The sequence below is a fragment of the Takifugu rubripes genome, chromosome 4 (assembly GCF_901000725.2).
Source record: "Takifugu rubripes chromosome 4, fTakRub1.2, whole genome shotgun sequence".
NCBI lineage: Eukaryota > Metazoa > Chordata > Actinopteri > Tetraodontiformes > Tetraodontidae > Takifugu > Takifugu rubripes.
Genome location: NC_042288.1, coordinates 5,992,258 through 6,003,924, shown reverse-complemented (window position 1 = coordinate 6,003,924; position 11,667 = coordinate 5,992,258). Strand labels below are relative to the sequence as shown.

Below are 11,667 nucleotides of genomic sequence, written 5' to 3'. Positions count from 1 at the left end.
TCATTTGCTCTCCTTTCTTCTGGCTGGTTGTTTGACTTCAGTCCAGCTGAAGGTCTCCTCCAGTCTCAATGTTCTGTAAACCTGTGGTAGGACATGCTGTGTGTCTCCTTCATCAGCTCCTCACCTCCAGTCATTGCTTTTCTTTTCGAGGAGTGAGGTGAGACGAGAATCAGTCAGCCCATAGGTGTTTTTTTTAAAGTTCTTTATACAACTGCTGATCAAAGTTCTCCGAGATAAGCTGGCTTTGCTGTGTGTTTATTATTTCCTGAGAGATGACTGCTGTTCTGGCTCTGCTCTGCCTCTCAGAGACAAAGTTTGGACTGCCCTGACAGGGCAGACATGAATCTGATCTGAGACTCATCTGGACTGCAGACATGGACAGATTACAGCCGGGGGAGCGAGACAGCGGGACCGAGTTGAGACAGGTGAAGAGAGGCGACAGAGGGGAGCCGTCGGAGCCCTCCTGCTGCCTCAGCGTCAGTAAGATCTCCTACACTGTCAGGTAAATATCGGAGGGGCCTGCAGAGATCTGAAAAAGATGGTGCAAATGAATCATTTTGTGTGTGTGTGTGTGTGTGTGTGTGTGTGTGTGTGTGTGTGTGTGTGTTTCAGTGAGCGTGTGGGTCCCTGGTGGGACTTACCCTCCTGCAGGAAGCGATGGACTCGTCAGATCCTCAATGATGTCTCTTTCCACGTGGAGAGTGGGCAGATTATGGGCATTCTGGGCAACTCAGGTTTGCACGTCAAATATGTTGAGAAACGTGTTATATGAGTAAATCCTGAGTTAGATGATCAGACCCTGATGTTTTACTGAGCAATGCAGCAGCTTAAATCTAAAAAAAAAGGGAAAAAAGGTTATCAGATAATCGTGTTTCTGAGTGTAAATACTTGCCTGCGACCATCCATGGGTCCAGAGTCTGGATCTGGATCTAAAAACAACCCAAATGTCACCATTATATAACCCAAGATAACCTCTGATATTCATTACATAAACATAAAGAACTTATATGATATAAAATTTGTATCAAATTAAATTAATTTCAATGGAAGAACTGGAACCAAACCTGAAATAAAGCTTTTGTTAATGTGGAACCTTTAGTAAAATATCTGTTGTTCCTGCTGTTCTCAGGCTCCGGGAAGACCACACTGTTGGATGCTGTCGCAGGAAGGATCGGGAATGCCGGGACACTTTTGGGCGACGTCTTCATTAACGGGAGGAAAATAAAGAGAGAAAAGTTCCAGGACTGTTTCTCCTACGTGCTGCAGGTAACAGACCAGAGCAGCACCACACGCTCATACCGGTGATTTTATGGTAACAAGAATGTTGTGGATTTGATTCCCAGCCTCTCCTTGTGCATTTGCATGTCCTTACTGTGCCTGTTTGGGTCTCCACCAGGTTCTTTCAGGTGAAAAAAGGTCTTGGGGATCTTGGGGACTGCTGGGATTGACCTCAGCAACTCCGCCACCAGCACATTGTCTTCAACAATCTGAAATTTGCAATTTTAGCTTAACTTTTATTGTTGAAATAGGTTCAGATGTGGAATTCTACAGCTGTGCTGACACATTTTCACGAATTTCAAGTTAAATTTTAGTCAATATAAACGCATTCGAGGGGCTGCAGGCTTCCAGAGTGTCTGTGTTTAGGTTCCCAGCTCAAACGGGGTGAATATGAAAGCACAACTTCACTGACATGCACCATTTTGCAACACTTTTAAAAAGATTGCCCTGGCCTCTGGATGAAATTAAGTCTAGACCCCTGCTAGCCTCCTCATACACGTAATCTCTCAATGAGAGGTGCTCAAGTGTATCCAAAGCCTGAATTAAAAACACGGACTTAAAACTGGCCCTGCTCCCTTTAAATCATCTCTCTGTTCTGGCCGATACCACCCCCGTCTAAGCCTCGTCATTAACTTCCCCCGCTAAGCCGCAGATGAAGAGGTGATATGAGCCGCTGATATTAAAGTCATTCAGATGAGAGACGCAGGAGAAGAGGGATTGGGAGGTGCCACGTGTTAATTGAAGCAGGCAGTAGGTTTAGTAGATTGATGGGATGAATGCGTTTTGTGTGTTTTAGGGTCTATTCTCTGGCTTCTGGATCCCTGTGGAGCTGGGAGAGAGAAAATATGCAAAATCTAATGTTATCTCCTGTTGTGGTTTCACACCCTCGCCCTGTGACTCGCTCTGCACGAACCAAGGGGCCCAAACCCACTAAAATATCCTGATTCTGCTGATTTGTCCAAATGCCTCTGCTGTAGGTTAGCAGGATACATGCAGGGGAACCGAACGTCAGTTGTGATGAGTACCGTGCAGCTGTGGTCACCTTGATATCATTGATGTTTCCTCCTTCCAGAGTGACAACCTGTTGAGTTATCTGACGGTGGAGGAGACTCTGACCTACACAGCCCAGCTGGCCCTGCAGAGACACTCGGCCGAAGCCATCAGGAAGAAGGTGACGTCTGGGAGCCTCCTCCTCATCTGCTCTGTGTGGACAGAAGAATGAGCCGATAGCATCCAGATGGGATCATTGAACTAGAATTTGACCCCTGACCTTTGACCTCTGGCAGGTGTCTTCAGTCATGGCCGAGCTCAGCCTCACCCACGTGGCCCACAGTGTCATCGGGGGTCGTTTTTTCCCGGGCATCTCTGGGGGCGAGAGGCGGAGGGTCTCCATCGCCAGCCAGCTGCTTCAGAACCCGAGTGAGTGGTTCCAAAGAGACGACGGCGAAACAGCAGTGCTTCGTACTGCGCCGCGCCCTTCTCAGAACACAAGAAAGTTCAGAGTTTTAGAAGTACAGGCTGAAAAATAAGAAAGAGAGAGGGTTATCGCGCCATGACGGCAATGAGCAGAGAGCCACCTCTGCGTCTCATCCCAGGTGTAGTTTATCAGGCCGACAGTCCTCCAGGGACCACGAGAGGTCTCAGTACTCATTCAGGATTAGACACACACACACACACACACATGAGGAGTTCCCATCCACTGCCTTTCCAATCAACCAGGAAATGAATTAATCTTGCAATTAAGCATCTGCTAATTCCACTCTTCTTTTAAAAAGTAAAGAGGCAATCTTTTAATTGTCCTAATTAGAACAATTAACTTAAAAATAGAGAACTCACTTATCGTCAGGGGCGAAGTTATGGACCCTCAGAGACTCACACACGTGACACTTAATAAGAAGTAAAAAGTTTCCAGCGTGCAGAAGAAAGAAGTTCTGTTGTGTCATTGCAGGGGTGATCCTATTGGATGAGCCCACCACCGGTCTAGACAGCATGACAGCCAACCAGATTGTGGGGCTACTGGCCGAGCTCGCCAGGAGGAACAGAATCGTCATAGTAACCATCCATCAGCCTCGCTCTGAGCTCTTCAGGGTGGGTTTTTTTAGTTTTTAATGGATGAAAAATAGACAAAAACATGTTGCCTTAAACAGCCTCTTTATATGGTTTTAAACGCTGTGACAAACAGGAAATGAGGCACCCACAGGGGTCATAACAATGGCCTTGTTATCCAGAGAAAAAATTATAATCTTGGAACTTGTGTTCTTCATCTCATCCGTCGGGGTGTGTTTCAGGTGTTCAGTAGAATCGCCATCATGAGTCGTGGGGAGCTGGTCTTCTGTGGGCAGCCGGAGGAGATGGTGACCTTCTTCAGCCAGTGTGGATACGAGTGTCCAGAGTACTGCAACCCTTTCGACATCTACGGTACTGCTGCCAGTTTATCAAACCGGCCGCTGTGCCACAGACACCCTGAACCATGTTGTAATGTCCAACAGTTGACTTCACCTCTGTGGACACACGCAACAGCGAGCGGGAGGCAGCAACATTCAGCCGCATGCAGGAGATCGCCTCGGCCTATCAGAGCTCTGAGATCTACCAGAACATGTTGAAGGAAACAGAGCGGAGCCTGCAGCGGGCAGACAAGCCCTCCATCCCCTTTAAGAACAAAGAGTCGCCCAACGGCGCCGCCAAGCTTCATGTTCTGTTCAGGTAGAGCTGCTGCTTAAACTCACCAGGAAATGTACCTCCAAAACTTTTGGAGGCATTTTGGAATGTCTTCACCCATGTTGATTCGTATATTGTTATGGTTGATTATCCTTTGTGAGATGCTGCTGCTTTCACTTTCACTTTAAATTCTCCTTTTACACCAGCAAAACCTGTATGGGAAGACCGTCTTCAGACACAATAATACAGACATAAACCCCCAAATAAGTCAGAAAATAAAATAACGCTGAGTTCGTTGTTTACCTGAACTTCATGAGCTTCATATTTGTCCCTCAGACGTACGTCCAGAAACCTGTCCCGGGACAGGATGGGTGTTTTGATGCGCCTGTCTCAGAACCTGATCTATGGTCTGTTTGTGGCCTTTTTCGTCATGCGTTTGGACATTGATGTCAGTAAAGGTGCCGTGCAGGATCGCATTGGCATCATCTACCAGAGCATCGCCGCGTCGCCTTACACCGGAATGCTGAACGCTGTGGCGCTCTGTGAGTACACCAACAGATATTTGGGGGAAGCTTTGGGCAGAATTACCCGCCTGGAAACAGCTGAGAACAGAGATGGAGCCGACATCTTTCAGCCGTTATGTAGAGCCTGGGTGGCACGACGTTCCTTCTGTCTGATAAAATCACTCAATAAATCTTTAATTGGGGCTGATAAGGTCAATGTCCTGATAAATCCTAAAGTGAGAAGAGTCTATTGCCTGCTAAAGGTTATCTGCCATCCTGCTAAAACTGCATGATTCCAGCCTTTTTATCTTTTCAGTTTTATCTCTGCTCAGTGGGGGAGAGGTTCGGTTGTCTGTGGTGATTCAGCTGAAAACAAAATAATAACAAAAATGTTCCTCAAATGTGACTCTAAATTATAACTATTATCCTTTAACTCCGCTGGCAAATTACAGACTAAACTTTTCTGTAATAATGTTTAGTTTCAGGTGTAATTAACTTTATTTGAGGGGCGTAACTGTTTGACACAAACAAAGGTCAATGAACTCAGGTACCTTTTAACCTACAGACCTACAGTTCTAGCATATCAGCGATGTTTTATACTGTCTGTTACTGAAGTTCACTATTCCTCTGACTTAAATAAAACCTCAGCTGCCCCCCCCTCCCCCCGCCCCATTTAATCATTTATGACATGTATTTGAGGGGTGATCTAAAAGGTAACATATTGGTGTAGTTGCCCTCAGGGGTGTCTTTACTGGTTCCTCAGTTATGTTCATGTTTATGTTTACGCGGACCATCGTTAACAACAGAAGTTCAAATTAAATCCTACAGCTCCGATTTGCTGGTGACCGTTCCATTATCTCCCTTTTCTTGGAAATCAAGTCTAATTTTACACTAACCTGGGGCCCAAATAAAGGAAGAAACGCTTCAGAAGCAAGATGCTGGCTAACCATCCCATATTTCAAGTTAAAATTAGGAGCTCAAATCTTAGTTTCTTATTGTCTGGCAGAATCATGGATGATAAGAACATTGATTACTGGGCTAATCAGAAGCCAACAGATAAAATGAAGCAGCAGAAGAATTACAGGTATTGTTTGGTAATTACACACTGGCCTTGAGTTTCATAGAAAAATCTTGATAAGACACATAATCAGCCTGCAATCCCAGTATCACGGTTCTGTCGAAGTTTTGTGTTTCAAGTAGAACTTTTCAGGTAAAAACTGCTGGTAAAACAAGGGAAAGTTTTTCATTCCTGCAGATTAACGTGATCTTCTGGCCTATTCACAGTTCCTGCGCTCCGAGCCATCGGTGATCAGGAGAGTCAGGATGGGCTTTACAGCAAATGGCAAATGTTCTTGGCCTACATCTTCCACATCCTGCCCTTCAGCATCCTCAGCGTCTGCGTCTTCACCTCCTTCCTTTACTGGTGGGCTGCGAGCGTGCAGATGTTCTCTTTGTTACCCTCAGCTGTAAACAAGTCTGTGCCTGAATTCTGTCCCCAGGACGGTGGGAATGAACCCTCAGACGCTGCGTTTCCTGTCTTTCACAGCAGTCGTCTTGGTGCCACATATTATAGGTGACCTGATGGAACAGCTTTCTCTTTAAGATAACTTCATGGCTTTTATTTATTTATGTGTCTGCGTGTGTGTCCCTCAGGTGAGCTGTTGACTGTGGTGTTATTAGGAGTAGTCCAAGACCCAAACATGGTGAACACTGGAGTGGCGCTGCTCAATATAGCAGGCGTCTTGGTTGGATCTGGTTTCCTCAGGTGAGGCATCATAAAGTATCGACAAGTGCCCGTTCACGTCTCCTCGGTTCACTGATGCAGCATCTCGTCTTGGTTTTCCCGCCAGAAACACTCAGCAGATGCCACAGGTCTTCCAGTGGCTCAGCTACCTGACCTTCCAGAAGTACGGCTGCGAGCTGCTCATCGTCACAGAGTTTGAAGGACTGGACTTCACCTGCAGTACGTTTTTTTTTTTTTTTTTAAATGAAGATGTCCACCTCTGTGTGCACGAGGGGAGCAAAGCTGCGTTTACAGCTGCTGCAATTATAAAAATGTGCAGACCTCTCCTTCATCATTTATGACCTCTCTGATGTTAAGTTAAAGTAGCTCCGCTTCTCTCTCGTGATACAGAAATATGGTCTTACCCAGCAGATTAATATATTTATTACTTGTTGCTATCTTTTATACTATTTATCTATTTCACCTTTTATCATTGATGTGATTTTCTGTTTGAGTCCAAGCAAAGACAGAAGGATTTTCTCTCTCATGTTGCTGTTCTTCCAGATGTTTCAAGTAATTTCACCGGGGCCTGTTTGATCACCCACGGTAACCAGATCATTGACGAGGGTTATCCCGGAGCTCTGTCTCGATACACACTGGACTTTTTCCTCCTCTACTCCTTCCTGCCTGCTCTCCTGGTGCTCGGCATGATCAGCTACAAGATCAGAGACCGGCTTGTGCGTCACTGAAGCTCTGGGATAATCGTCACTTTAACTCAAGGCGTTAAACTTGTATTTAAAGATCAATGATTATAGCTTCCAAAAGTCTAAACATCACAAAAATATAAGAAGGTAAATATGTAAAAACAAATGTGTTTTTCCTCGTACAATGTGTTTCATTGGCTGACTGAAGCCGATAGTCTGAACTCACAGATGTAAAACGTAATTTTTAGGTATAAAAATGAATAAAAAGGGACAAGAGAAATGTATCAGGAATATGCTCTTGCAATTATGCTATATAACTTTATTAAGCTATTACATGTTTACATCCTTCTAAGTGCAAAATAGTTTCTTTCAAAATCAGGCTGATATACTGGGAAAATTGAAGGGAATAAATATTACAAAATGCCTGCATATTCACAGATTAATGGTGGTGCATGTGTCATGTCTCCAGATGCATTCCCTGCCAGGTTTTGGCTGCGTTCCTCTTGTACTGCTCCAACTCCTGAAAAAGTCAAACAATTAAAAAAAAAAAAAAAAGATACTTCACGTCGACAATGAATGACGGGCTTCTGCGCCGACAAGCTGCGGTTTTCCTAAAGTTACACTCAGTTTCTTTGTGTTAAGCTGGAGTAGACAGCCACCTTTACCCTCTCACTGCTGCTCGCAGACACCAGTTACATTGTGTTCCTTCTGATGGTGAAGCAAAATATCCAGTATCGGATTCAGTCAGTGATAAGGACTCCAGCATGTTACTGCAGTTCATGTTTCCGCGGCAGGGCGGTCGTGTGGGGTTACTTATCTCTGGTTGTAATTGCCGAATATCACCCGTTTGAAAAAGGCCATAATTGGAAATCTGTAGCTGCGGGACAGGTTACTATGAAGCAGCAGCTTAATGGGGTCATGTTTTCAGCAGCATAAGTCTAACTTTAACAGTTAGATACATAAAAAAGTAAGAGAAATGTAACTACGTAAGGTATAAATGTATTTATTTTAAAACCTATTTTCCACAAGTGAGTAATTAACTCTTAATCTATCAACAGTCTGAGGATTTTATCTCATTTCATTTGTATCTCTCTTTATATAAAGATTAAAGGTCAAGGTCACAACCATGAATTTGGTTGTCTGATTGCTTCTGATACAGCCAACTGCTGCGTTGACGCTCCAGAGAAACTGCGTGTCTACAATCAAAGGTTGTTGGTGAATAATAGGACATGTGTCTGCCAACAGGTGGTACCTGGTCTTTCTGAGCTCTCATGGCATCGATCTGGGGCTCCTTGTACTGAGGATCTTTGGCTGGGTCCTTCAAGTCCTGCTGCTCCCTGATACTCTACATAGAAAACATCAGAAAAACTGAAAGACGCATAACAAAATAAACCCAATTGTCTGACAGCGACCTACCTCTTGGGGAAAGACGCGCTCACAGATTTTCTTCCACAGGTCTTTTGGGTTCTTGGCGTGCAGGGAAATGATGTCGACATCGGTTGTACAGGGAGACCCTAACGTGAGAGGAGAAACGTGGCAACCTGAGTCGCAACGGTAGAATGCTGCTAATCACAGCACAACAGCAGTATTTCAACAGGTTACCAATTTGGCTGAAGGAGTCAGAACCAGCTGGGATGATGAGAGGCTTTGTTAAGTCCGTGGAAACAGTTTTCCTGTTAAAAAATTTAACGGAATTAAAGTTGAACCCTGAAAACGTGTTAGAAAAGCACATCGGTGTGGAATACAATGGCCTTTTACACTGATGTGTATTGCTTATTATATAAAATTAACACCTGTGATGATTTTAGAGCAGGAATGTTGACAAATGAGTGTAAAGGGGAAATATGGTGTATAATGCTGTGTCATCGTCCTCACACTCGGTCCAGATCAAAGGCCAAATGAGAGAAGTAGGTCTTGGTTTTCGACATGAGGCTCACAGACTTGATGCTGGTGAACTGGTGAAAAGACCCAAAGGCACACAGAAAAAGAGGCACAGAGATCAAGAAGGAATCATATAAACCAGCAAAAGTTGACAACAGAAAAGTGACACTTACGATAAGAGACGCTGCATACGAATGGGCAACAAACCGCAGCATTTGGGCAATCAATTTCTTCTTGTCAGAGTCAAAATCCTACAACAGCAGCGTAAAATATCTTAGTTAACATTATAAACAGAGGGATTCCTTCAAATGAACAAAAATATATACTATTTTACTCAAATGAGATGACATCTGCGGCTAACATTTTGGTTGTTCCAACCTGAAAGACGTCGTATTTGCTGCCAATGATGAGCAACGGGACAGGAAAGGGGCTGATCAGCTCTTTGTCCTGTTAAAAAGTCAGAATTAACTCCTGACGCTTCCAGGAATTAAATAAGAAATTTACAATTTTTCTGAGACCAAACATTATGTCACTCGCCAAGTTGAGACTGTTGACATGATTTTGATATTTACAGTCGGTAATTTTTAAAGATGTTTATTTCAACATTTAATTTGTTGAATCAAAAGAGATCTCACAGGATAGTCCGTGGGTAGGACACGAGCTGCTGATGGGATGGACGATGGATGATTGGCTGCTGGTTTTGCCGCCTGTGCTTTTTGTGCCCCGGAAAAGGTTTTCTCCAGATGAGCCTGTGTGGTCTGCAGGAGCTTTTCCGTGGTTCCCCACAGGTCATTGGGTTTAGAGAGATCCACAACGAGGATGACAGAGAGAAACCTGGAAACGGCAGGGATGACAGGTTCTGACTGGATGCATATTTGACTATGATAAAGCCTTTCTATAACTGAGGGTGTGAATGAAGACAAGTTGGCTTTATCCTAGATTTGAAGAGTTAACATTCATCTTAATAAATTATATGATCTGTCAACTGATAGCTGTGCAATTGAATAATTGCATTAAAAACAGGAAACTACTTTGAAAAAGTGCTGTAAACTAGTATAGCCAGAATAATTGAAAGAATACAGGCTTGATTTTTTATTGAGACTGAATGCAAAGGTCATAGAGGATAAATACAGTGGTTATAGTGAAATGGAAATAGTGAAACAGAAAAGCTACATAGGCTGCGTGAAGCCAGGGGAGCTGTGGTTAGAGAGAGGAGCTACAAGGAATGATTATATAGGGACTCAAAGGTTAAATAAAATGTTGCTCGGGTACAATATTCTCATATTCACAGACATGCCATATTCTACTGCTTAGCATAAAGCAGTAGAGTGAAAAATTTTGAAGGCTCAGAGGTCTCAGGGACTTACTTGAGGTTAGCAGATGTAATGGGGATCTGGACAAGGTCTGACAAAGCGGTCCCACCACCCAACTCCCAGATGTGTGCTATGTCTTTTGGCTGAAAGAGGATTACAAAATGTTCCATATTTGTTTTAATCACCAAATATAAGTGTAGAATCAGTGTGTTGCTGCACACATGCCAGACTGTGTGACAAGGCCACCTTTATTATTTGGTAATTGTCTACAAATCTTTCTTACGATGTTGTGTCCTCTGGCACGTCTACCAAAGGTGTACTCCAGAGCCAAAGTTGGTTTAGATGGTTCATCTCTGGTGGACACAAATAAATGTAGGAGTGATCTTCAATCCTGGGAAAGTGAGCTAGCTGGGGCTTATTCTAGGTCTTGATGTCTACTCAGATTATCATGGGAGGTAATTAACCAAACATCCAAACATATATAGAGGTTAAACAAGTATTTACGTTTTCTGGCTCATACTGACCTATCAAGGCATCGAAAGAGAATGGAGGTTTTACCCTAAAAGAAAAAAGACAGAGGTGAGCTTACTGACAAACGAACAACTAGAGAGATTATGTCGTTTGGGAACATACCCCAGCTTTGCTGCCCATCAGAAACACGGTCCGCTCTACAGCCATATTTCTTTCTGCGTACCCATCCTCCGACTCACGCCTGCGGACCTCTGCGGCTGCCAGGTCCCACAGAGTGTCAGAGCTGCCAAATAAAAAACAAAAATGACTTCTTGATCAAGAGGTTTTCTAAGGGTTTAATACATATATGAATCTCCATGATACCTTGTTTTTGGCATTGAAAATGCAGTTTTACAAAGAAGGCTAAAGCTAGCTCCGGCTAAATTCAAAAACCGGAAATCACAAAAGATGGTTTCTACGGTAACAGCACATCTTCTTTTGACGATATTGACCGGTCTCCTTCGACGTTCTAGACACATTCTGCCCTCTAGTGTAGAAGAGTGTCTACAACACTTATATTTTGATGAGTAATTCCATTAAGATTGCATTCTACGTGTTAAAAGATATAGTGACCTTTTCCATGGTGCAAAAACACGTTTTTAACTGGTTACACCTATTCTAATTCTATTAATTAAAACTGCTGCTGTGAGCGCATAATGGTGTCCCTTTTGAAAATCAAGGAATGATTTTAAACCTTAAAATAAAAGATATTGGTGTGATGCTTAGCAAATCCTTAGCTCACCGCATTTTAAATTTAGTTCTCTTAAATTACATTCAGACCTTCAAACATAGCTTCAACATAACTCCTACAAACTCACACCACTAATGAAATATACAATAAATTATAAAATTATTATAAAACGTAAGTAAAATATAAAAACTAATAAACATAAAAATATTAAATTCAGAGGACAAACGTTTTGCTGCACAAAAATTTACATCAGTTTTTCAACATTTTCAATTTTCCATTAATTTTGCACAGTATTTTATTGAACCCATTTCATAAATTCAAATGACTTAATTTTAGGGAGGAGGAAAATAAGTTATGAAGTTACACAGGATGAGATGAGTTGCACATGATTATATAATCCGGTCTA

At 43.0% G+C, this 11,667-nt stretch overlaps 2 protein-coding genes across 2 annotated transcripts; one reads left to right on the top strand and one right to left on the bottom strand.

Moving 5' to 3' along the window:
• Positions 1-16: 16 nt before the first annotated feature.
• abcg5 (ATP-binding cassette, sub-family G (WHITE), member 5) lies at positions 17-7,295 on the top strand. Its single transcript, XM_003963888.3, has 15 exons — positions 17-157; positions 307-502; positions 613-734; positions 1,130-1,266; positions 2,351-2,449; positions 2,565-2,697; positions 3,227-3,366; positions 3,567-3,696; positions 3,768-3,981; positions 4,273-4,478; positions 5,724-5,862; positions 5,939-6,012; positions 6,093-6,204; positions 6,290-6,402; positions 6,727-7,295. Exons 2-15 carry the CDS (start codon positions 375-377, stop codon positions 6,909-6,911), a joined length of 1,932 nt encoding a protein of 643 aa, XP_003963937.2. The 5' UTR covers positions 17-157; positions 307-374; the 3' UTR covers positions 6,912-7,295.
• On the bottom strand, positions 7,160-11,032 carry dync2li1 (dynein, cytoplasmic 2, light intermediate chain 1). The gene is made up of 13 exons (XM_003963827.3): positions 10,895-11,032; positions 10,694-10,814; positions 10,585-10,619; positions 10,344-10,413; positions 10,115-10,203; positions 9,383-9,581; positions 9,126-9,194; positions 8,921-8,998; positions 8,742-8,821; positions 8,469-8,539; positions 8,283-8,380; positions 8,119-8,211; positions 7,160-7,386 (listed from the first exon to the last, which is right to left on the bottom strand). Exons 1-13 carry the CDS (start codon positions 10,906-10,908, stop codon positions 7,324-7,326), a joined length of 1,080 nt encoding a protein of 359 aa, XP_003963876.1. The 5' UTR covers positions 10,909-11,032; the 3' UTR covers positions 7,160-7,323.
• Between the last annotated feature and the right edge of the window lie 635 nt (positions 11,033-11,667).